This window comes from Cavia porcellus, unplaced genomic scaffold (assembly GCF_034190915.1).
Source record: "Cavia porcellus strain 051 isolate PalLab524CR breed Dunkin Hartley unplaced genomic scaffold, mCavPor4.1 scaffold_32, whole genome shotgun sequence".
NCBI classification, from domain to species: domain Eukaryota; kingdom Metazoa; phylum Chordata; class Mammalia; order Rodentia; family Caviidae; genus Cavia; species Cavia porcellus.
Window position 1 is genome coordinate 22284912 of NW_026947515.1, and position 23991 is coordinate 22308902.

General features: G+C 50.6%; 3 protein-coding genes across 8 annotated transcripts; 2 read left to right on the forward strand and 1 right to left on the reverse strand.

Moving 5' to 3' along the window:
* Positions 1 to 254: 254 nt before the first annotated feature.
* Mif4gd (MIF4G domain containing) lies at positions 255 to 5217 on the forward strand. 3 transcript variants are annotated; one of them, XM_063242490.1, is made up of 6 exons: positions 255 to 385; positions 1487 to 1618; positions 3257 to 3366; positions 3527 to 3682; positions 3800 to 3892; positions 4382 to 5217. In XM_063242490.1, the coding sequence occupies exons 2-6, from the start codon at positions 1537 to 1539 to the stop codon at positions 4607 to 4609; spliced, it is 669 nt and encodes a 222-aa protein (XP_063098560.1). In that variant the 5' UTR covers positions 255 to 385; positions 1487 to 1536; the 3' UTR covers positions 4610 to 5217. The 3 variants fall into 3 exon arrangements, with proteins under 3 accessions (XP_063098560.1, XP_003461037.1, XP_013002401.1); XM_003460989.5 differs by lacking the exon at positions 255 to 385 and adding an exon at positions 405 to 1253; XM_013146947.3 differs by lacking the exons at positions 255 to 385; positions 3527 to 3682 and adding an exon at positions 405 to 1253.
* Positions 4031 to 8538, reverse strand: Mrps7 (mitochondrial ribosomal protein S7). Its single transcript, XM_003460988.5, has 5 exons — positions 8350 to 8538; positions 7661 to 7852; positions 7494 to 7557; positions 6755 to 6922; positions 4031 to 5701 (listed from the first exon to the last, which is right to left on the reverse strand). The coding sequence occupies exons 1-5, from the start codon at positions 8430 to 8432 to the stop codon at positions 5480 to 5482; spliced, it is 729 nt and encodes a 242-aa protein (XP_003461036.1). The 5' UTR covers positions 8433 to 8538; the 3' UTR covers positions 4031 to 5479.
* Positions 8539 to 8642: 104 nt separating this feature from the next.
* Positions 8643 to 23906, forward strand: Gga3 (golgi associated, gamma adaptin ear containing, ARF binding protein 3). 4 transcript variants are annotated; one of them, XM_063242480.1, is made up of 18 exons: positions 8701 to 8782; positions 9049 to 9139; positions 15969 to 16053; positions 16137 to 16212; positions 16725 to 16823; positions 17396 to 17519; positions 17800 to 17903; positions 18060 to 18140; positions 18418 to 18555; positions 19031 to 19112; positions 19210 to 19326; positions 19614 to 19859; positions 20206 to 20273; positions 20557 to 20873; positions 21038 to 21261; positions 21518 to 21687; positions 21865 to 21975; positions 22207 to 23906. In XM_063242480.1, the coding sequence occupies exons 5-18, from the start codon at positions 16740 to 16742 to the stop codon at positions 22315 to 22317; spliced, it is 1977 nt and encodes a 658-aa protein (XP_063098550.1). In that variant the 5' UTR covers positions 8701 to 8782; positions 9049 to 9139; positions 15969 to 16053; positions 16137 to 16212; positions 16725 to 16739; the 3' UTR covers positions 22318 to 23906. The 4 variants fall into 4 exon arrangements, with proteins under 4 accessions (XP_004999341.1, XP_003461033.1, XP_063098550.1 ...); XM_004999284.3 differs by lacking the exon at positions 9049 to 9139 and having other exon boundaries at positions 8643 to 8782; positions 22096 to 23906; XM_003460985.4 differs by lacking the exon at positions 9049 to 9139 and having other exon boundaries at positions 8643 to 8782.
* The last annotated feature ends 85 nt before the right edge of the window (positions 23907 to 23991 follow it).

Below are 23991 nucleotides of genomic sequence, written 5' to 3' on the forward strand. Positions count from 1 at the left end.
CTCTTAGCCTGCCCCTTGAATCTGACACTTAACTTGAAGGGCACTAGGGCAGAACAGCGAGTGGGTGGGGTTCAGCCCGGCCCCCTCCGCGTTCTTTACCTGTTCTTTACCGGGTGGGAGCACAGCCCCAAATGGGACCGTAGCCCGCTCTGCTAGTCCTAGTCCTTCCGCACTCAAGGTCTGGGCCATGCCCTCCAGGAGCTCCTCCCACACCACACAGCCTGGTGAGTCTCCTCCAGCCCAGTTCACTTGAGCCCTGCCACGCAATTAGTGACCAGGGTGGGGTCTCACCGTGCAAGACCAAGGACGTCATGCGGACCGAGGAGCGGATCCGCCGGGGCGCGCAGGCGCCCTCATGATCTCGGTCAGGGGCGGAGCATACCGGGTGAGTAGGGAATGGTGGGGTGCAGGAGGGGCTGCCCGGGGCTCGGCTGGCTGCGTAGCTCAACTTCAGCGCCGCCCCTACCTCGGCGTCGCATCCGGGGAAGGTGGGACTTGAGGGCAGCTCTCTGCCCGCCAGGTGGCGCTGGCGAAACGCCACCTCGCGCCGCACCTACCGCTGAGCTTAGTGGCCCCGCGCACGGGCGCGCGCACCATGCCCGCCGTGAGCCCGGGCGCAGCGGGCGGGGCCCGGCGCTCTCGCCGCCGCTAGCGCTCGGCCTTCCTCGCGGTGTGCTCCTTGGCAGGCCTGACGCGTCGGGGAAGAGCGTTCCCGGGTTGGGGAGGCTGCCGAGGTCTCCTCAAGGTTGCTTTCTCTGGCCTGACGAAAGGCACTGAGTCCCAAGAGGGGACTCCAGCGGGAACCACGCTTGAAGGGGAAGGATTCAGAATGCAGCTCAGGAATTGAGAGTCGCGAGTGGGTAGAGCTGGGTCTCTGCCATTCGCGAGCTCAGTTTAACCTGTTGAAGCTGGCCGGAACAGTGGGAGTCCGACTCGGAGCGATCCCGGCGGTTCACCAGGCTTCGTCACCGCCCGCGCAGGCCTGCCGCCGCCCGCGGCTGCAGGGCTGGGTTTTGTGGACAGGGCTCCTGGCGAAAGCTGGGGAGCCTGCTGCGAGGGGCGCTGAGACTCCTGCTGTTGTAGAGCGGTCCACAGCTTAAAGCCGTCAATCTGTCACTTGCCAAGAATCTAGCTGAGATAGCAGCTTCCAGGCCGATTTGTCCCGGGAAGTCGGCTCCTCCAGCTCAACACATCTGTCCCCAAATCTACCTGACAGCCGCTGTGAACACCCTGCCTCCTGCTGGGACCGGAGGGTAGGTGCATTCACCGTCTGTTTTATCCCAGCGACTGGGTTTTCCTAAACTGAAGAACAGGTGTCTCAGGATCCACCAGAAGCCAAGTTTGGCGAGCTGTCAGCCAACCACCGAATGCCATGGACCTGTGCACCTGTCCCAAACACTGACTGGCCCCACCCAGGGAAGGCAGGTCTGGGAACTTGCAGCTCTGTGCTGCACATCGGAGGCTTTTCTCTTCTCTTCCTCCTCAGGTGCTGTCATTAGTCCCGGCCCAGTGCAGAGCTGCTGGGGCTGGGTGGTCATGGGGGAGGCCAGTAGAGAAGAGTATAAAATCCAGTCTTTTGATGCAGAGACCCAGCAGCTGCTGAAAACAGCACTCAAAGGTGAGCGTGGGGACCCTTGGGAACCAGGTAGGAGCTGCAGAGCCCCAAGGCCAGGGAAAGCCCAAGCCCTCTTCTCCTTTCACTTCCTGAAAAATACAACACACAGGCTAACTCTTGCACTGGAAAGACAAGATACCTTCAGGCCAGTATTTGGCAGGATGAATCAAAGTCCGCTCTCACACTGTAAAGCTTCCCCTCCACCCCTTATTGGGAATTGAACTCATGACCTTGCGCTTGCCAGGCAGGCACTTAGGCTGCTGAGCTAAATCCCCGGTCCTATAAAGCCTTTTTTAAAGTACATGAAGGACCTGGGATATAGCTCAGTGGCCCTGTGCCTGCCTGGCAAGTGTGAGATGTTGAGTCAGATTCCCAGTACCAAAAAATAAAAAATAAAAGTACTCATGAAAAGCTGGGCACGTTGGTGCATACCTATAATCCCAGCATTCTGGAAGCTGAGGCAGGAGGCTTATTGCAAGTTTGAGATCAGCCTAGGCTACAAAGAGTTAAAGGTCAGCCTGAACTACCTAGCAAGACCCTGTCTCAAAAAGACCAAAATAAAATTACTCATGAAAGAGTTAGCTGGGGGTTTAGCTCAGTGGCACAAAAGCCTGCCTGCCAAGTGCTTGGTCGAGTTCAGTCCCCATTACCAAAAGAAAAAATAATACATAGTTCCTGCCCTTTAAACCTCAACATTTGCTAGTTTCTGTGTTGCTGTAGCCAGCTCTCAAATGTGTGAAGCAACCTGATATGGGAAAGGGGAGGGAGAATCCAGCTTGTCAGAAGAGATATGTGATTGCCCTGGACCAATACTTTCTTGTGACAGGACAGAAGTTTGACCTGGCTAACAGTTAGCAAGCCTCTCAAATGCCAGGCTTAGCCTGCGGGGAGGCCCACGGATATCGTGTGTGTTATAGGAAACACTATTCTGTGATACTGCTGTGGAAGACTTGGGGTTCACTGTTCCTTCCTCAACCCAATGCCAGGAAAAGATATGCAACCTAATACACCTGTACATTGTCGCTACCAGCCATATAACCACCCCTGTTTTCTCTCTGGAGCAACCAGGGGTGGGATGACTGCTAGAGCTGCTCATACATTACGTAGTTACCATGCCTTTTCTCTAGGGTTGTTTTTTTTTTTTTTTTTGGTACGAGGGATCAAACTCATACCATTCATTTGATAGACAGGCAGTTAAGCCACTGAGCTAATTCCCAGGCTCCTTACAGTTGTTTTTGCAGTACTGGAATTTGAATCTAGAGCCTTCACAGTGAATTACAACCTGAGGGTTGGTGTATTTGTTTTTTGAGATAGGATCTCTGTAAATTGCTGAGTTGTTCAAGTTGGGCTTAAATCCTCCTGCCCCAGCCTTCCATATAGAAGGGATTATAGCTGTGTTTCACCATGCCCCACTCTTCTCTAGGATTTGTCTATTTATTTTTGCAGTTTTGGGTCAAACCGAGGACCTTATCCATACTAGGAAAGGGCTCTACCACCAAGTTACATCTCTCTTTCTTTTCTAAATTTAAGTGTACACTGGGAAATACACCACTGCAAACACCTCAGATCCCTCTTGGAAGTAGATGACAGCAAATGTGATCAGCAGGCAGCTCTAGACTCTCCCTCCTGTCTCTACCCTAGATCCAGGCTCTGTGGACTTGGAGAAAGTGGCCAATGTGATTGTGGATCATTCTCTGCAGGACCGTGTGTTCAGCAAAGAAGCAGGACGCATGTGCTACACCATCATCCAGGTTGGGGGGTTGGCAGGAGACAGGGAGCTGCTTTGTAAGAGGCATCTGGAGTGGGCAGAGACCAGCCAGCAGGACAGATGTGAGGGGCAAGCAGAGTAGGACAGGTGGGATGGCCTTGACACCACCCCACCCCCCTCACTGCCCTCTCCCTGGCTCACAGGCAGAGAGTAAGCAAGCAGGCCAGAGTATCTTCCGTCGTGGACTCCTCAATCGGCTGCAGCAGGAGTACCAAACCCGGGAGCAATTGAGAGCATGCTCCCTGCAGGGCTGGGTCTGCTATGTCACCTTTATCTGCAACATCTTTGACTACCTGAGGGTGAGGCCTGGGCAGCCACCCTGTTAAGCAGAGATGGCCTATATGCCAAAGTTATGCTGAACTGCTTTCTATGGCCACTAACACTGCTGCCGTGGCCTCTTTCTCATCCACAAACAGGTGAACAACATGCCTATGATGGTCCTGGTAAACCCCATCTATGACTGCCTCTTCCGGCTTGCCCAGCCAGACAGTCTGAATGAGGAGGAGGAGGTAGGTGCCCTGGGAGCAGAAGGCTGGGGAGGTGGGCAGCAGTTGGGTTCAGCCAAGTGACGGCCTTGGAGGGCATCACTTCTGGGCAAGAGCAGGGGTAGGGGTACATTTAAGGCCTGTCACAATTACCAGACAAGCTGCAGAGGCAGGTTTTTATTTAGAACAGACAGCAGGCTTCTTTTCTAGTAGGAAAGGCAAACGATGCTAAGAATGGCGAGAGCTATGGCCAGTAATGGGGCAGATGGCCTAGAAACCAAACCTATGTCAGACAGTGATGGGGAGCCAGACATGTGGGGTCAAGGAGTAGTGTGACCAGGCCCAGTCAGATGTTCTAGGCAAGTCCCTGAACTTGTGTCCTTTTATGTAAGATGCAAGTGACCAGATGGTGAGGATAAAACGAGCCTAAGTGCAAGCACTCATCATTGTTGTGTGCTAGGCGATGGGATGGCCTTGCCTGGGGTGACCCAGGGTTCCCCGTTACCCCTGTAGGTAGACTGCTTGGTGCTGCAGCTGCACCGGGTTGGGGAACAGCTGGAGAAGATGAATGGACAGCGCATGGATGAGCTCTTTGTCCTGATCCGGGATGGCTTCCTGCTCCCAATAAGCCTCAGCTCCCTGGCCAAGCTGCTGCTGCTAGAGATTATTGAGTTCCGGGCTGCTGGCTGGAAGACCACCCCTGCTGCCCACAAGTATTACTACAGCGAGGTTTCTGACTAATTCTGGCTTGGGATTTGCTCCCTTCAACACCGGCCTTTCCTCAGCCCTCCTTCCAAGCTGGCTGAGAAGTCTCTGCCTCTCCCAAAGGCTTCCCCCTACTAGACCTGCCCACCTTCCCCACTGTGCTGGTCCTGCCCTGTTCCCTTTCCCCACCTAGGGGTTAGGGAAATACCAAAGGCTTGCTCCCTAGGCTCAAGTCTGTCCCTTCTTCCCCCAAAGTCCTATCAGCTTCTATTACCTTCTACCAGGACCACGCAGAGAAGCCTATTGACCACTGCACTGTATAACCATTAGTGCAACAGTACCTTGCTGCCTCAATTCCCCATCTATGAAATGGGTAACCATGGGTTGCCTCAAGATGCTGAGGGGCAGAACGAGAGCACTGCTTTTTCTACATTTTTAAAAAGGACCACTGTGGAAAGAAGCCTATTTCCTTCAATGAGTTTTTTTTTTTTTGGACAGTACTGGGGATCGAACTCATGACCGCCTGCTTGCAAGGCAGGTGCTTATGCTGCTGAGCTAAACCCCCAACCCGCCTTCAATGAGTTTTAATCAGTGGTACCTCTGTATCAGGGAGAGGATTTTCTAATAAATCTTCTGATACTACAGCTTCTTCTTTCACACCCACCGGGCTATCCTGAGCTGAGGAAAGAGAAAGACAGGGCCCTGAATTTCTCAGAGGAGATCCCCAAATCAGTGTGTGTGTGTCCTCTTTACAAGGAGGCAGAGCACACGGAGCCTGTGCTGCCTCCAATGAGAAAGGGTAAATGGACAATAAACATGCTGCCCTGTTGTTCTCAGAAAAGAACTACATCCTTAACACACAGGTACTTTTCAGAAGGACACAGGGCCTTGGGCTTCTCCTAGTTTCTACCACCAGCGGTAGTGGGCGAGGGCACGGTTGGCCTCAGCCATCTTGTGCATTTCCTGTTTCCTCTTGATCACAGGGCCCTGATTGTGAAAAGCCTGTAGCAGCTCATGTGACAACTTCTCTGGCATCAGTATCCGCCGGTGCTTATGCTCTCGACACTCAGTGATCATCCACTTCATGGCCAGGAAGCGGCGACGTTGGTCAGCTAGGGGCACAGGGACCTGGGAGAGGAGATAAGACACAGACCAGTTGATCCAAGGGTCTACCATAGCTAGGGCCTCCTGCTTCTCCAAGCCCCAGTGAGTCACCATGCATTCCATCTGGACCGGCCTGTAAGGCTCCTAAGCAAAGAGGCCTTTTTTTTTTTTTTGCTTTGAGCTTCCCCCACTTGTGAGTAACCTCAGAGAAGTAAACAGAAGTGACATTCACTCAGCAACCTCATTAAGCACTACCCTAGAGTCTCCTGAATAAAAGCTTTACCAACAATACAAGCAACAATGCAAAAAACCATATAAGCAAGGGTGATTTAGCAACCTCAAAAGGATGCCTAAAAAAACACAAGAGTCACTTGCCTCACCTGTACTTCGTGTCAGGTTGCATGCTGGACAATAAAGATGCAAGCAGTAAGAAAATTCCTACCCTGGGCCGGGGATTTAGCTCAGTGGTGTAAGGGCCTGCCTGGCAAGCGTGAGGTTGTGAGTTTAATCCCCGCCACAAAAAAAAAAAAAAAAATTCCTACCCTTATGAAGTTTAAACTGAAAAGGAAAGAGTCAAGGAAACCTACTTAGGACAATGAAAAATAAATGTTACAGCACAGATGCTTACTTAAGTTCAACACTGATGAACCAGCAGTTATGGGTCAAATACTGTGCTAACTCTAGTGTAGAGAGATGGATACCCCATCTCTTCCTACGAGAAGTTTACAGTCTAGAATATATGTGATGCTGGACGGAAAAAGGGAGGTCAGTGGGCTCTCAAAAAATGGGATTTTTTTCCTTTTCTTGACACAGGGTCTGCCTATGCAATTCAGACTGGCCTTAATTCACTAGGTAGCCTAGGCTGACCTCAAACTCCCAGTAATAATCCTCCCTGAGCCTCCCAAGTGCTGGGATTACAGGCCAGAAAATTGGGAATGTTGACACTACAGGTCTCAAATGAGTAAATCCTGACAGTCCTCAGTCTCTAGAGATCCATCAAATCTTGCCCCAGCTCTGAGGCCTCCCAGCCCAATGTTGTTTCACCTGTGGCCAGCATTTTCTTGCCAGACCATTCACCTGGTAGAAATGACCACCCCTGAGGATGGGTACGAGGCCAATCACAGGCTCACAGTTTTTCAGTGCTTGGTGGAAGATGATGTAGGGATTACGTTCGATGATTGCTTGTTCCTCTGCAGAAGCTGTGCGGTGCTTCTCGAACTGCTTCCTTTTCACAGCTTCCAGAGTCTGCAAAGAGAGACTGCAAGAGACTTCCTGGCTCCCTGAAGTTGCTCTTTTATTTCTGTGATGCGGATCTTCTACAGTGCTGTGCCTCCCCCAGCAGGTTCAAGGCAAAGCACTTCCCACTTTGCTAGGCTAGCATAGAAAGAGTAGGCTGAACTCTGTGATGTAGGGCAAATGGCCACACATTACAGGAAAGTTAAATTTTAATGATGGGCCTACAAATTATTTTTGATACTGCTGAGCTAGCCGCACTCCTTTTTATTTTGAGGCAAGGTGTCAGTAAATTGCCTAGGCTGGATTTGACCTTGAAATCTTCCTGCCTTAGCTGCTCCCTGTGTGAAGATTAAGGTGTAGTATGACCTCCATCTTAATCCCTCCTCTTAATTTTTTTTTTGTCTTGTTCCTTTTTATCGGTACTGGGGATCGAACTCACGACTGCCTGCTTCCCAGGCAGGCACTTATGCCGCTGAGCTAAACCTCCAGCCCCCTCCTCTTAGGTTTTAAGAATAAGCAATCAAGCACAGTACAAAGCTAGAGGTAAAAGAAAGGTAACAGAAATGGAGCAATTGTTTACCTGGGTTATGAGGGATCTCGCCAGTATTTTATTTCCACCTTTCATCATCATGTTGGTGAATTTACTTCAGGGAGAAAAACAACACGTTTAGATTTCCAAGACTATCATGGAATCCTTACCGTAAATCCCCTCCCAGTCCGTGGAACAAGTGTGCGTTTTCATCTAACCTGATCACTGGGTCTGCAAACACAGAGCATGTTGTCGTCGTTGGGGCTGCTTTGATGAGCTGAGTCTTTTTGAGCTCCTTTTCATATTTCTCCTCTTCGGTGAGCCCAGCCACGGGCTTGCGGTAATGTTCTTTATCAGTCAGGGGATCTCGGAATTCAGGACTATAGCGGCTCCACCGCACCTGGGTTTGCCTGAAAGGGGATTAGAGGAGGCGGGCAAAAGCTGACTCAACAAATGAACAATAGGCATGTTTGGCAACCCGCCAAAAAGGGAGAGCAGCGAGGAGATCGCAAGCTACTTGAATTGAAAAATTTTAGCTTCTGTCCCAAGAAGTAGGAGGACCTCCCACAAATGGATCTTTCAGGAAAGCCTACTCCTTGTCAAGTGTTAATGTAAAGGCAGGCTTCTCGCCAAAGCGTCTCTTCTCTCCACCTCCCAACTCCTAGACAGTTCCACAGTTGCACTTCAGCTCTGATTCAGAACCCTAGATCAGACTCAGGCAGTCACTAAGCTTTCAGACTGGCTTAAAGTGGCGCAGCTAATTTAAGAGATTTGAATTCAGGGATCTCGGCCCTCTGAGCAATGCCACCTCCAGGGTTCAGCGCGGCCTGCCTGCAGCTCCCTTCCTTCCCTGCACGTCCCTTCTAAAGACGCAAGCAGCGCTTCCAACTGCTCGACATCACCTCACCTTGGAATACTCCAGACAGCGAAAGTGACTCCCGGAGCCAATCCGGACCAGGATCGTACCACCTTCAGCGCAGAGGCAGCCATCTTGGTTGGCTACGAGGACCCCACAAGAACTGCCCTCGGTGCGCCTGAGCGATCAGAGGGTTCAAGACTTCACGGGGTCCTAAACTTGTATTTCACGGCATTGATCTGGGCGTTAGAGTCTTTCGCCGCAGGGCCCAAAAGGAACCTCTAAAGAGAAACACTCGCTCTCCCAGTATCCGTCCCACTCGGGCGCAACTCTGAGTTGCAGCACTAGCTCCCCACAGGCCCCCATGCAGGCCCCGCCCCGGCTCGGTTTGGTGCAAACTCTCGCGAGGTTTGAGGCCGCGAGGTCGGCCCGGGCGGCTGCAGTATGGCGGAGGCGGAAGGAGAGAGCCTGGAGTCCTGGCTGAGTGAGTACCTACGGTGCTTCTGCTTATTCTCGAGCTGCACCGCTTTTCACCCTCCTTGTCCCTTCCCGGGCTGCACAGTAGTGCTGCGTGGCAGCTGGTGTCCGGGCTCGCCCTCGCCGTGAGTAACCCGCGCTCACGCCCCTTCACTACCTAGGCCTCTTCCCTGCGACGTGTCCTCCTCTTTTCGCGCGCTACCGCGGCACTTTTGGGTACTGTCCGGGCCGCACGTCCGGGGGAGACGACAGTCACTTTTTTCGGACTGACAGGCATCGTGCTGGGAGATTGTGTTGGGGCGGTGACTCCAGGACCCCTCCCTGAGGGGAAAAACTCCAGATTTGGGCTGAAGCTTCGGGAGTGGTAGGTACCAACGACCACCCACACACTCCTCAGAGCTGTGGAATTGTGGGCATATATTTGAGAACTAGCTGCTTTGCTTAGGAAGGATGCTTGAAATGAAGTAATTTTCCAAAGAGAGCGATAATAGAGCTCTACATGGTTTGTTTAATCGATGTGAAGACTTCTCTCGCACACACGCTTGGACTGCTGAATTTCTTAACCTTGTCAAAGCAAGGGAGCACGGTGTGAAGCTGTAGCTTAGCGCGGTGCGTTGCTGCAGTTGTAGGAAGGAATAAGGGTTAACCGTGTTAGCAGACAACACTGCCAGTTCATAAATGAACTTTCCTGAGGGCTGCCCTCCCTGGAGACCTCTCTAAGTGGACACGAAAGTGGAAGATACCTAGATTCTTCGTAGTACTGAATAGAGTCTGAGGCTCTTGCAGGTAATGGTTGTTGCTTATAATTGCCTGCCCCTTTCTTAAGAAACGATCCCCTTCAAGAGGTGGAATCTAGACTCTAAGGCCCCAAAGGGATATGCAAATTCTACTGCTTATGTGGAACTTATCTCCAAGAATTGCAAAGCGCTCAACAGACATCGATTAAAATCGTTTACCAAATGTCCTAGCAAGGCAGGTTCTTCTGCCACAATTTCTCAAAGAGATCATCCTGATTTCAGTCAGACCACTTGGCCTGGAGCCACTCAGCTGGATATAGCCACAGTGGAATTGGTTTGATTCACAGATATCATTGGGGAGCCAGGGATATAGCTCAGCAGCACAAGTGCCTGCCTGGCAAGCACTAAGTCCTGAGTTCGATTTCTGGTACCAAAAGAAAAAGTATCAGTGAAGTACTGGAGTAATTTAAATGATCTAAGCTGACTCCAATAGGCTTAATTTAGAGTTATATTTGGAAATAAAGGGAAAATAGAGATGGAAAGCATAAGGGGATGATATCTGTAGAGACCAGAGCTGAGCCTGGCTTGTGATCTTTTTCCATTAGATTTACAGTTAGGATAACTGTTAAGATTTCTCCCATCCTTATCCTCTGTTCACTTAAATAGTTTTAGTGGGGGCTGGGGATTTAGCTCAGCGGCGTAAGCGCCTGCCTTGCAAGCAGGCAGTTTGTGAGTTCGATCCCTGGTACCGATAAAAAGGAAAAAGACAAAAAAAAAAAATAGTTTTAGTGACTGAATGGTGTGAATTGTACCACCCAACAAATGAGTGCTTGAGGTTGGCACCATTTTAGTGAAAGTCCTTGTCATTCTGTGGTTTATCCGAATTACTGCAGCATCTGTTGCTTGGCCCAGTGTCTCAGGTCTTCTCTCTTGATCCATCCTGTGTTTTGCTTCTGAGGGAGAAGTCCTGTTGTTATTTATTTACTGAAGATAGGGTCTTACTGTGTAGTTTAGGCTGACCTTGAACTTACTATGTACCCAAGGTTGGCCTCAAACTGCAGCAATCCTACCTCAGCCTTCCAAATGCTGGAATTGCAGGCATATGTCACCACACCCAGCAGAAGTCCTGTTTACTCAAGTCATTCCACTGCTAACAAACCTACTGCTGCAAAAGGCGTGGGGGGGCTTGCTCGGGATGTAACTCAACAATACAACATTGATATCATGACAGAGGCCCTGGGTTCAGTTCTACTATCACCAAAGAGATGGGGGAACAACTCAGATTGTCCTTCCCTGAAAACTACACCTCTATGACTTCAGACTCCACAATCAATCAGGGTTTAATGAGACACTGTTATGGAAGGCACTGTTGAGAATTAGGATGTTCAAAGATTCATTGCCTTCAGTTTGATGGAGGTGATGCTGATGGGAATAAAGAAATGAAAAGATAAAAAAAAAAAAAGCAGGAGCTTTAAGTGTTAAAATGCAGCGAGCGTTTTGTTCTTTCTGGAGGGTTTTGTTATTTGTTTTTTGTTTTTGAAATAGGGAGAATGGAAAATGCTCCTCCAGGGAGACACCATTCAAGTTAAGTCTTAAAGAATGGGAAAGGTGGGGGTGATGTGGAGGGATCCAGCCTGTTTGGGGCACACAGGTGTGTCAGCAGTCTTAGAGGAGAGCGTGCGTGCATATTTGTGTGTTAAGGGTTAAAGTTAGGAAGATAGCACCAAATTCTGGAAGGGTGGGAATTCCAGCCCAGAAAGTTTAAATTTCTAGTTATCAGGTTTCCATTCCTATATCTGATGAAATTAGCATACTGGAAAGATTGATACAGGGGCTTTACATAACATGCATCCTAACACAGTATAGGTTAGAACAAGTTCTAAAGTCAAGTATAAAAAAAAAAAAGTGGAGTAGCAGATTAAAAAGACATTGAAAGGCCAGCCTGAGCTACACAGCTAGTTTGAGACCAGCCTGATCTGTAGTGTGATCTTGTCTCAAAAGACCAAAAAAAGATACTGGAAAGGACTTTAGGATTGACAGGAATGGGTAAGAAAAGGGAAGGAAGGAATCAACAATGAGGTTTCAAACATGAGTGCCTGGGAGTTGAGGAAAAATGAGCTTTTAAATAGCACCATTTATAGAAATAGGGAAGTCAGGGGAGAAGTGGTGCATCTGTTTTTAGACTTGTTTCTGTAGCGTACTGACATTTATAATTACATACCACCTTGTTTTATGCACTGATTCTTCCTCACATATTAAATCAGAAGGGCATCACTTCCCCAGGGCTGATCTGCATCTAATATCTCTTCTGTATTCCCTTTAGCTGTAGCAAACTGTTTTTATTTTCTGTGGGTGCCTGAGTGAGACTGGATAACTAGGTTTCTCCATTGGTTTGAGACCTGGCTCTGCACATTGACCTTGATCCTTTCCTGCTGTGCTCTTGCATTTGCTTATTTCTAAGTCATTGCTATATGGAACCTGGCTCCGCGGGAACCTCCGAGCCTTGTTAAGATGGGATTGTTGGTGCTGCTGCTGTTCCCATCCTGTAGGTGTGTTCGTTTAATACTGGTGATTGGAGCCAGGCAGCACAGAGATATGTCCCTAGCTCTTTTTTTGGGGGGGGTGTTGGGTGGAGGAGGCTTTGTTGTCTAGGTTAGCCTCAAATTTCCAATCCTCTTTCTTCAGCCTCTTGAGTACCTAGGATTCTAGATGTGCACACTTTGCCCTATGTAACATTTTGAGGTCCCTAGAAAATAAGGCTGGGGATGGCATTAAGCTGAAAATAAGAGCAGGAAATCTGGAGGCTCAGAAACAGAAGAGAATGAGGCTTTCAGCAGAGATCTGAAAATAGAAACCATGAGTCAGAGCAGAGCTCAGAGAGGTGGTTTTGGGAGGCAGCATCTGCAGGGAAGGCTCTAGTGTTGCCTGTGTCAGGTGAGAGAATGTGGAGTCAGTGGAAGGGCACATACCTCTGCTGGGGGAGCAGAGGACAGATGCAGAGCTGGGGTTACCCAGTGGTTTTCCGGGCTCCTGCGGGTGAGAGGTGTAGCTTCTGGGTTGCCTGAGAGAGCAGCAGCAGATGCTAGGAAGTAGCCCTAACTTGGTTAGGACGGGGGCTTTTGTGCCATTTGTAGGCAGAGTGCTCTGTAGATTCATGGTAGAAAGTTCTGTGAAGGCCTCAGGAAGTGATAAAAAGAATTTTTAGAGGCAGCAGTGCTTTACAAAGTGAAATGGCCTGGGGGGATTAAATTGGCAACAGGTCATTGTTCATAGGACCAGGGGTCCACATTTTACTATTGTTGGAAGCCACTCTTCCCATTGAGAACTAGCGAAGCAGGTGGGCTAATCTTTCCTCTCTCGTGAGTGTTGTGACTTCCCAGATGGCTAAAAGCCATTAGAGGTAGGAATGACTCTTCAGACTAATTTTTGAATCTTGCTGCTGCTTGGAGTCAGTGAACACCTGAAACATTTCAAAAGGGAGGATTAGTAAGAAACTCAGGCTAACACCTGAGACATTTCAACATTTCAGTTGAAGGGCGGAAGAGCCTGGGGTTTTTGAGAAGGACTTGCTAGGGTGGCTGTGCCCCATGCTGGACTACCAGGCCTCTGTTTCTAAGTGGACGCCATCGACTGAGTTAATAACTTCCCTTCAAACTTGACACGCTGAAGGATCTGCAGATTTTCTTTCAAGATGAAGAACAGCCACCTTCTTTTCCTCTAAATACAGACTGTAGCCACCAGAATCTTGCCTTTGCAGCCAGAACAGAAACACCACCAGGCAGGCCCAGCCCTAACGTCGGGAAGCCTTTAATCAGAGTTATTGAAGCGCCTGCAGTACCTTGGCCTCACACATGTTAGGCAAGCACTCTGCCACTGAACTATACCTCCAGCCCTTTTTGAAACAGGGTCTTGCTAAATGTCCCAGGCTGACCTTAAACTTGCGGTCCTCCTGCCTCACCTTCCTGTTAGCTGGTATTACAGGCATGTGCCACTATAGTGACTCACCTGATTTTTAAAATTAAAATACCCGACTCGGTGTGATGGTACACACCTGTAATCCCAGCACTCAGGCTGAGTCAGGAGGCTCGCCATGAGTTTGAGGCTAGCTGGGGTACATAAGGAAGTTTAAGAGCAGCCTGCACTATAAAGTAAGACCCTGTCTCATAAAAACCAAAAAAATAAAAAATAAAAAAAAATAAAGAGCCAAGCATGTTGGTACACTCTTGTAATCCCAGCACTGTAGGAGATTGAGCAGGAGGATCATTGCAAGTTCCAGACCAGCCTACGCCACAAAGTGAGCTCAATTTGAGCCCAATCTGGCCAATTTACTAGTATAATTTCAAAATAAAAAATAAAAAGAAGGCTCAGGGCTGGTTGTGGTGGTGGACAGCTGTAGTCCCAATGATATAGGGGAATGAAGCTCCCGATGTACTATGTCCGTGAGTTCATGTTCTCTAAAATCAAAGAATGAATTTTAGGAACAACAGAGGTTAAGAGTAGAATATATTTATTGAGAGAAAGAAAGCTTCTGAGAGAGACAGAAGGGATCCCGTGTGGATTGCCAAGGACTCTTTGTCTTTTCCAGGGACTTTTGTAGAACAAAATCATGGGGTAAGATGTGTTCAGTGTGGGGAACACTAGGAACTCATAAGGCAGTTGGGCATAAGGTGGGACATAACTATAGTTAACCAATAACATTAGTAGTTCAGGTAAAGTTGATTAAATTGGGGACAAATGGGGAAACAAGTCATGTAGAGTCCTAGAGAGCCCTGACTTCCCTAGGGGGTTGGAATGGTGACTCCTGGCTTCCTCAGGGTGATAGGGAACTATTTAGAGTTTCAGTCCTTAGGATGTGGATGCATTTGTTTAGTCTTTTGTCTTGAGGCTTGGCTTACAGCAGGTGGTAACTCCCCACAGTAGCAAGGCTTCTGCACTGGCTCCTTTGAGTACCCAGCCCTGTCTCACTGCCTGTAATATTTCTAACTAACTCAGCTGCCTGCAACACCAGCACTCAGGAGGATGAGGCAGAAAGATTTCCATGCGTTTGAGGCCAGCCTGAACTATTCACCAAGACCTTGTCTCAAAAAAAGAGAGGGGGAATAAAAAAATCAAACAAGGGGGAGGCTGGAGATACAACTTAGTGCTAGATCTCTGTCTAGTATGTGCAAGGTTCAGTCCCTTGCCTGTACCATGCACACACAGAAGAAAGAACGCACCTACCATCACAAGGGTTGAGAACTTCTAACAGCACCCCCTGTCTGAAGGGCTCTCCTTCCTCAGAGGAGCCAGGATGTGTTAAGAGGATGTGTGTTTCTTCAATTTGTCTTCTGACCCTAAACCCTAAATTGAGCAAACAGTGTGAGGGCTTCCTTGAAGAGGCAGACTCTAGGGGTGAGTCAGGGATGCCAGCCCATTTAACCTCCCTCAGCTGGGCCATCCTGGGGGTAACAGGGAGGAGGCAGGAACTAGGTATTGACTGAACTGCTTGGCCACCGGATTGAAACCCTCAGGGTCTCTCCAAGACCTCTGTAGTTTTTGTCTTTGTACTTGGTTGTGAAAAAGCATTAAAGCCCAAAAGTGCTGAGCTTTCAAGCCTTGATGCTATTTGTGAGGTCCTGGGAACTAGACTGCAGGGTGCCTGGTGCATCAGTGAGGGCTGTAGGCTTGACAGTTATGAGTGTTATTGTGTGAATTTCAGACATGTGCAGAGTATTAAAGAAGATGAAGTCTTGGCAGATCTTGAAAAATGTATAGAAAATACTCATTTTCCATAGTGACAGTTGCCTATAATCCCAGCCCTCTGGGAAACTGAGGCAGGCAGTTGCTAGACAACATGCAAGACCTTGCCTTGAAAAAAAAGGTGTGTATGTGATTCATTGTGAAGGCCTTGAGTTCAGGGGCAAAAACTCATTTTCTGTGTTCTTCCTGAACACTTAAACTCATTTTTATGTTGTTATCTATAATTATTATACATGCCTAACTTGTAAAGGCATTTATTTCTGACTATTTTAGTATAGTAATATATGTCTTTATTTTGAGAACAGGATTCATTTGTGACTTCAAAAATGGCAGAAAGCAGGGTTTACATTTGCTGACTGACTAAACTTTTGTTTCTGGCTTTTTTTTTTTTTTAATACCAGGGATTAAACTCACAACCTTGTGCTTACCAGGCAGGCACTTGTGCTGCTGAGCTAAATCCCCAGTCCTTGTTTTTGGCTTTTTGAGATAGTATTTTGCCGTGTAGTCCAGGCTGGCCTGGAGCTCTTGACGGTTCTCCTGCCTCAGCCTCCGGAGTGCTGAGACTACAGGTGTGTGCCACCACACACAACTCTGATTAAACTATTGAGACTTCTCTACAAAACAAGAAATTCAGGAGCAAACATTTTGTGCCTAAAAATTCTGAAGAAAACATTTTGTTGCTCTTCATAACAACCGTCCTCTTTGTTCTGTCCCAAGATAAAGCCACCAATCCTTCCAATCGCCAGGAAGACTGGGAATATATAATTGGTTTTTGTGATCAGATCAACAAAGAACTTGAAGGGTAAGTCTCAGTGCTGGTAGGAGCAGGCACGCTGGCTGGATGGCCCCACATCAGTGTGCTAACCATGGTTTCCTATCCCTTAGGCCCCAGATTGCTGTCCGCCTGCTGGCCCACAAGATTCAGTCTCCACAGGAATGGGAGGCGGTACAGGCCCTGACGGTAGGGTTTTCCCCTCAGAGACAAAATAGTGGACTTTCCTCACACACCCTCCAGGGCCCGGTGGCTCTCCAAAAGACTGGCAGAAGGCTCTTGATTGGGCAGGCCCAGGTCCGAGGCAGCACAGAACACGGAAACCTCAGAGGCAGGGAAGGGAAGATGTCTGGTTTAAATCAGAGATAGCACAATTTAGATTATCTGCCATCCCCAAAATTTGCTTAGCCCATGGAAAGGATTTTGGACCCCGAGTCAGAGAAATTTTATGTCCCTGGACCTCACTATTCCATGTGTGTCTTTAAGGAAGGCACCTTTCAGGCCTTGGCATTTGGATCTCAGGGTAGTGTCTGCAGCAGAGTTGTGCCATCTAAGGTGTGGCTGGTGAGTGTCCCTGTGACTTAGCTGTGCCCTTTATGGGGCAGAGTGCTGTCCTTCTGGTAGAGTGCCCTTTCCTATGAGGATTCCTGGTTTCTCGCTGGTGTCAGCTGCACACTGAGCTCTTCTCTGTGTGGCCGCAGGTCCTGGAGGCAGGCATGAAGAACTGTGGGAGGCGATTTCATAATGAAGTGGGCAAGTTTCGGTTTCTGAATGAGCTAATCAAAGTCGTCTCTCCAAAGGTCAGTCGGTGTCCATTTTCCCCTTCCAGGGACTTTTCTTGTATCCCATTTTATTGATGCTGTGCTCACCAGCGTTTCCATGGCATTCCACCCTTATGTCCTAGAGAGCTGGGTCCTGGACATACTGGGATGACTGAGTGGGTCTAGTGGCAGCAGCTGTGTGCATACCCAGCAGAGATCCCGGGCAGCTGGGATTCTGCACTCCTAGCACACAGCAGATGTGGGTGTTCAGCTCCATCCATGGGTCTGAGGAAGCAGCCGCTCTAGTTGCTCACTCAGGTTGTGTCCCATGCCTCTGGGTGCACACTGAAAGCTCACTCATGGCATTCTCACAGAGTCCTTCAGGATAAACTCAGTGAGATTCAGGGCACTTGTGTGCGGAAGTGCAGTAATGAGCTCTGGCCGCTTCCCAGCCACACTGTCCAGAAGAAGGTGATGTGGCTGTGTGAGGTCCTGCCGACCACACCTGTGCTAAACCCTGCTGGCTTGAGTGGGCCTGGGATGGCAATAAGCAACCCGTTCGTCGCTCTCAGCTGCAGTTACTAGCCTACCTGTTTCCTTTTGCCTCTTAGTACCTGGGGGACAGGGTGTCTGAGAAAGTGAAGACCAAGGTCATTGCGCTGCTTTACAGTTGGACAGTGGCCTTGCCAGAAGAAGCAAAAATCAAAGATGCTTACCACATGTTGAAGAGACAGGGTAAGTGCAGGCTCGGGGGAGCCCTTCAAGGGTTCTTGCTGGCAAGGCCAGCAGGAAAGGGGTGGTTCGGGGGAGCCCCAGACTTCCCCCCTGCCTCCTCCTGAAGTGTGGTATTTGTTGCCAGGGCAGGGCTCAGCTGGACTTTGGTGAGATGAGGTGTGAGCAGCCTGCCCTGTCTCCTGCTCCCCTACCAGGTCTTGCTCCCCTACCTTGGTGTGAGGAGGGGGAACAAGGTGACCTTAGCCTGAGTGCATGCTTTGCCACTTCTGTCCCTTTTCAGGCATAGTGCAATCTGACCCACCAACCCCTGTGGACAGGACACTGATCCCCTCTCCACCAGCTCGTCCCAAAAACCCTGTTTTTGACGATGAGGAAAAGTCCAGGGTAAAGTACATCCTGGGCCTGGACTGAATGGGCATGGCAACAGGAGGAAATGGTTTACTTTTTGACACTGTAGAAAGCCCAAGTTGTTTTGTGGCCTCCAGGTAGGGTAGGGGTGGTACTATCCTTTCCTTCGTCCTTAGTATCCTTCTCTTCCAGCTGTTATCCAAACTGTTGAAGAGCAAAAACCCAGATGACCTGCAAGAGGCCAACAAGCTTATCAAGTCTATGGTGAAGGAAGTGAGTCTGGGCCTGGGGTGCTGGGGTGTTAAGCCCATCTTGTTCTCTTGCCACAGCCTCCCCTGAAGTGAGTGGAAGAGGGAAGAAGAGTGGGGATGTCAGTTTACAGAAAGAACTGTGGGTTGGGTCCGAGGCATGTGGTCCCAGAAAGCATGCACTGAGCGGAGTTCTGGGCTTGGCCTCTGCTCTTGCTCTGGGCACCCGGCCTCCCCCGACCCACGCTGGTGTGGGAAGTGGCTAGGTGAGCTCGCTATCCTGGATCCTTTGGCTGAGACAGGATGAGGCACGCATCCAGAAGGTGACGAAGCGCGTACACACCCTGGAGGAGGTCAACAACAATGTGAAGCTGCTCCATGAGATGCTGTTACACTACAGCCAAGAGCACTCGTCAGAGGCAGACAAGGAGCTCATGAAGGTAGGTGCGGTCTGCCAGGAGTAGCCCGGAGTGCTGCCTGCTCTGACGGGACAGGCACTGGCTCACTGGCTGTTTACGAGCCTGTTCATCTATGCACAGCACCTTCGTGCTCACCTCAGCTTTCTGCCTTTACTGCTTGGGGACAGTTGGACAGAAAGACTTCCCTGGCGCCATGATGTTAGTGTTGTGAGGCCCAGCCTGTGGCTGAGTAGATATCTTGAGTTGTGAGGCACATGTCCGCCTGGGAGGCAGGAAGGGGCTTTCTTCCTCTCTGCCCTCTAAGTAAAGTGACGTATTGTCGAGAGACAGCTTGTTGTTGAGGTCGGGGGGGAAGCCAACAGGAAGCTCTGCTCTCTGGCCCCAGCTCTGCCAGTGACTGTCAATGGTCCTTAGCAGAGCCCTGCACCCTCTGAGCATCACTGTTGAGTCGGGATGTGAGGGCCTCTTGTGATTTTCACGTCTGGGTCTCCCTCAGGAATTGTTTGATCGGTGTGAGAACAAGAGACGGACTTTATTTAAACTAGCCAGCGAGACAGAGGACAATGACAATAGTTTGGGTGAGTGAAAAGGAAAGAGTGATTGGTGTGGATGAATCACGAATTCAAAATTGTGTTGTCACAGTCAGGAATGAGGGCTCTCTCTCTTCTGCTATAGGGGATATCCTGCAAGCCAGTGACAACCTTTCCCGGGTCATCAACTCTTATAAAACAGTTATTGATGGGCAGGTCATCAATGGTGAGGAAACCACCTCAGCCATGCCTGACTCCGAAGGTAAAATGTGCTGGGACCCTCCAAACCACCACTGCGTACAGGTCAACCATATGGTAGCCCAAAGGACTCTTAACCCGCTCCGAGGAGTCCTCCAGCTTCCTCAGGCCAAGAAATACAGATAATGGTTTCTCCACCTGCCTTCCCTAGCCTGCTGTCTAGTGTACTCTAAAAGTGCCATCAGATGAAACCAGAGGCTAGAGCCCTGGCTGCTGTGCCCAGGGTCCAGTCTCCTGCTGCAGCCACTGGAATGTCCTAATTATTCTTGTTCCTCTTTGTGACCCATCCAGGAAACAGCTACTGCCGTAATCAAGGCACTCTCATCGACCTTGCTGAGTTGGACACACCCAACAGTTCACCCCCATTGTTAGCCCCAGTGCCCACCCCACCCTGCTTGGACATCCCTATCATCCCTCCACCTCCCCAGACCTCAGGGCCTCCACGCAGCCACTTGTCCAGCCAGGCCGAGGCTCCTCCTGTGTTCAGCAGCACAAGCAACACCCTCTCTCTGCTGGACGAGGAGCTGCTCTGCTTAGGTATGTGCCGCAGGGGCTTCTCCTGGCTGCCTCAGGACGAACGACTGTGGAGTCAGGAAGTCAGGGGTCGTGTCTAGTGTGCTTACCAGTCACATTTATGTCCCTAGAGCCGCCAGAGTCATCTTCCCAGGGGGTTCCCAGGGGTGGGTATGGCAGCCCTTGGGTCTTGCTCTGCTGCTCGCATTCCCTGGCATACGTTTCATCCTCACCTGGAAGTTTGAAAGGGGAAATCCCCCCTCCCCCCAAGCAGCTTCCAGGAAGACACCTGCTCTGTACCGTCTTGTGTCCTTCCTCTGGTGTGCTGGGGCTGAGCCCCCTCTCACTGAATTTTCTTCCATATTCTCAGGACTCTCTGACCCAACTCCTACTGCTCTTCCCAGAGAGTCAGCTGGAAGTAGCCAGTGGCTGTTCCAGGTATGGACAGTCTTGAGTTGGTGTGAAGGTGAAGGGTCAGCCCAGAACCTCACTCGTCAACGTCTTCTCTTTCCTGATTGCTGCCTGGCTGCTTTTCCCCTCCAAAGCACTGTCCACTGCAGCTAGAAGCATACCACCCCCACGGGCTTTTCTTTGGCCCTGCCTTGGGAGGCAGCTAGTCCCCAGGTTGTGACAGGTCCCCTCCAGTACCCCTAGGGAAAGACAGTCGTGGTGTGGTGGGCCGTTGCCATCAGCCCTCCACTCACCACTTTTTCTGTTGCAGGGTGAACAGTCCAGCATGGACTTCTTCAGCCCCAGACTGGGGCCTGCTGCCTGTTCCTCGGAGGGGTCCCTGCTCCCGCCTTCAGCTCCCCCATCAAGCATGTCCCAAGTACCACTGCCATCTTGCTTCCCAGCCCCTGTGGTCCCAGCCAGCGCACCTGGCCCTAGCGCTGTCTCCTTCACGTTCACCTCTGGACTTGCCCCAGCTTTGGCCCCAAAGGCTGAGCATGCAGCCCCTGAGTTCCACGACTCAGCATTGGGTGACAGCACGCTGAACCACCTGGATGCCCTTGATCAGCTTCTTGAAAAGGCCAAAGTGTAATGAGTGGAGGAAGGGGGTGGGTTGTATCTTTGAGACTTAGGCTGGAAGCTGGGGATGTGGGGGAGCTAGGAGCCATCTCTGGCCTGGGCACCTTGGTGAGAGGTTGGGTCAGCAGCTATGGCCTGTGTTGACCTGCTCCTCTGTCCTTCCTGCCGCCTAGGACCTCAGCCTGTGTGAAACCTGTCTCCTCTTGTTTTTCCCCTGGGGCTACCACCTTGCCCCTGCTCCCCACCTCCATGCCAGCCAGGCCTCTTCTGCTATTCTCCACTGGACCCAATAGCCCTCTGTTCCAGTCGCCGGCCTTCCAGTCCCACGGCAGTCCCATGAAGGGGCCTGAGCTCTCCCTGGCCAGTGTCCATGTGCCCCTGGAATCCATCAAGCCTAGTAGGTGCTGGAGGTGGGAGGGAACCATAGGGTATGCGGTGGGTGGGGACAGGTGCTCTTGCAGAAGTCCCTCAGGTGTCCACTCCCTGCTGGCTTATCCTGTGCTTGTAGATGAGTGTGGCTTCAGACCCCATCAGAGGGCCTTTCTCTGACTTCATTAAGAACACTGCAATTATAACCATGCTGTCCCCTTGCTAAGTGCACGTAGCCAGGGCTGTCGGCTGTGTTCTCAACACATTCGTGCTCCTCCTTGCAGGCAGTGCCCTTCCTGTGACAGCCTATGATAAACATGGCTTCCGCATCCTCTTCCACTTTGCCAAGGAGTGTCCCCCAGGACGGCCTGATGTGCTGGTGGTGGTGGTGTCCATGCTGAACACAGCTCCCTTGCCAATCAAGAGCATTGTGCTGCAGGCTGCAGTGCCCAAGGTACTGCCAGCTTCCTGGGCACCAGAAACCCAAAACTGCCTTTATGTTGGTGGGCCTTTCAGTGGCCAGCAGATGGCATTATGTGTAGATTGTGTAGATCCACTGTGACCACCAGACCCATTTCCTATTCGGGACACAGGCCAGTTCTCTTCAAAGGTGCGTTTTCTTTATCTTTAGTCAATGAAAGTAAAGCTGCAGCCACCCTCTGGGACAGAGCTCTCTCCATTCAGTCCCATCCAGCCACCGGCAGCCATCACCCAGGTCATGCTGTTGGCCAACCCAATGAAGGTAAGCAGGAGATCCCAGGTCCTGGCTGCCTCGGATGAGGATGCCTGACCTAAGCTTCAAGGTGACCTCTCCAGCCTGCAGCTGCAGCATGACCTCTCCTTTGCTGCCCCAAATTATTAGGTGCCCAAGTGTGGGTGGATGTGATGGGAACAGGGATGCACAGGGCCAGAAAAACTGCAGGGAAGTGGATGCATGGATTGGACCTTGCTCACCTGCTGCCTTCTGCCACAGGAGAAGGTGCGACTCCGGTATAAGCTGACCTTTGCTCTTGGGGAGCAGCTGAGCACAGAAGTAGGCGAGGTGGAGCAGTTTCCTCCTGTGGAGCACTGGGGGAACCTATGACCCAGAAAGATGCAGTGATCTCCACTCTTAAGCCAGGCAGGCAGCCCCAAATGGACAGGGCTCCAGTCCACTCACTGAGGCCCTGACAGCAGCACTCGTAACGCAGATGTGGCCTGGGGCCCTGGACACCTCTGCTGGGAGTTGTCCTGCTGCTGTGATAATCTCTCCCTGGGGAGTGCCTAGAAGGACTTTTTATCTACCTATGTGACTTGAAGTGGCCATATACTGTCAGCGGTGGGAAACAGCCCCTGTCTGCGCTGCTGTAATGGGACAGTAGGCCCCAGGCCTGGAATAGTTTCTTCCTGTATCTGTATCCTTGGTGTGAGAACTCTAAAGAGAGGGAGGTCTTGGATCCCTGCAAGAACCGGGTCCTCACACCCCACAGAAGTATGGTTTGAGGCTGTAGCCCCTATTGCCAGCCTGTGCTTCCCTTGCTGGCAGACTCTGGTGCCACCTCTTCAAAGACAGGTAAAGCCAGGGGCCCAAAGTGAGGGCTCCTGAAGTCCCCCGGAACCTGTCTGCCTTTCATAGGCAGCAGCATCCTGGAATGGCCACCAGATGAGTTCTGCATTTGTCCCTATCAGCAGTAAGGAGCTGTATCTTGTGGAATCTCAGCAGGACATGGGACTCAACCTGTAGGAAACAACCTGGCTTCATGGCAGCAGCAAGTAGGGCTAGGAAAGGGAGATGGAGAGGAGCAGTTTCTGCCCTTCGGAAGCAAGGGCTGGGAGCTATTTGGGAAATTGGACCTCCCACGTACAGACAGCCATCCTACTCACTACCTACCTCCTGCTCGGCATGAAATCCACTGCTCTCCTTCCCCTAGCATCTCTGAGAGGAAGGACAAGCCCCACCAATCTGCATCCCCCTGCTCTGGCCTCCATTCCTGCCAGATGTGTGTGGCATGGCACTTCTGGTCAGGACCATGGGGGGCCTCAGGGTCAAGCACATTGTACTGGAATTCTGTCCTTTTATGCTACATGGAAATACTGTCTCTGCAGCTGTAGTGGGGCACTGTCAGCAAGGTGTTAGCCTAGAGTTGGTAAGGTGACAGGGGCCACACTTGAACCAAGTCACCAGACCCTGTTGCTCTTAGCAGAATTTGTCCCAGCTGCCTCTGGGCATGCCACACTTAGAGCCCTAAGACAACAGGACACAGAACTACCAGCTGCCACAGAAGCTGGGGCTGGGCAGACAGCTTAGGCTCAGCCAGCACCTCGGGAAAAGGAGGGTGACGAGCCACAGCCTGGCCCTCCTGCCCTTGCCAGGTTTCCCTTCTCTGTATCCAGAGGTTGTCTTAACCTCTCTCCTCACTGCCTTTAGTGAGCAGGTTTCACTGCTTCATCAAGACAGGTCAAAGTGAACAGTTTTTATTACCTAGGAAAGAAACTCAAGAGCTTTCCAGAGACCAGGTGCTGCAGCCCTGGCAATGTCTGAGTACTGTGTGAAAGATAAGCATTAGACATTAAACTTAGTTGTCAGTGTTCTCATACCATTGAGGTAGCTGCTTTGTGGCAAACAGCTGTATTGGATGTACCCACTCTGCTGCCCTTGTTTTGCTGCATGTTAATAAAGCTATTTTTACCTTAGCTGGAATCCTTGTAATATACACCGTTTTCCTCAAGGGGGAGGGGCCATCTGTGAGTTCCAGGTGGAGGTGCATGCCTGAAATCG

Excerpts from the sequence above, each read along its gene's own strand:
- Mif4gd (XM_063242490.1), top strand. The coding sequence starts at position 1,537 with ATGGGGGAGGCCAGTAGAGAAGAGTATAAAATCCAGTCTTTTGATGCA. Across the intron at positions 1,619-3,256 it reads GCTGAAAACAGCACTCAAAG|ATCCAGGCTCTGTGGACTTG; the intron begins GTGAGCGTGGGG and ends TCTCTACCCTAG. Across the intron at positions 3,683-3,799 it reads ACATCTTTGACTACCTGAGG|GTGAACAACATGCCTATGAT; the intron begins GTGAGGCCTGGG and ends ATCCACAAACAG.
- Mrps7 (XM_003460988.5), bottom strand. The coding sequence starts at position 8,432 with ATGGCTGCCTCTGCGCTGAAGGTGGTACGATCCTGGTCCGGATTGGCT. Across the intron at positions 7,558-7,660 it reads TTTGCAGACCCAGTGATCAG|TAAATTCACCAACATGATGA; the intron begins GTTAGATGAAAA and ends TTCTCCCTGAAG. Across the intron at positions 6,923-7,493 it reads CGAGATCCCTCATAACCCAG|ACTCTGGAAGCTGTGAAAAG; the intron begins GTAAACAATTGC and ends CTCTCTTTGCAG.
- Gga3 (XM_003460985.4), top strand. The coding sequence starts at position 8,743 with ATGGCGGAGGCGGAAGGAGAGAGCCTGGAGTCCTGGCTGA. Across the intron at positions 16,824-17,395 it reads TCAAAGTCGTCTCTCCAAAG|TACCTGGGGGACAGGGTGTC; the intron begins GTCAGTCGGTGT and ends TTTGCCTCTTAG. Across the intron at positions 18,141-18,417 it reads TCAAGTCTATGGTGAAGGAA|GATGAGGCACGCATCCAGAA; the intron begins GTGAGTCTGGGC and ends TGGCTGAGACAG.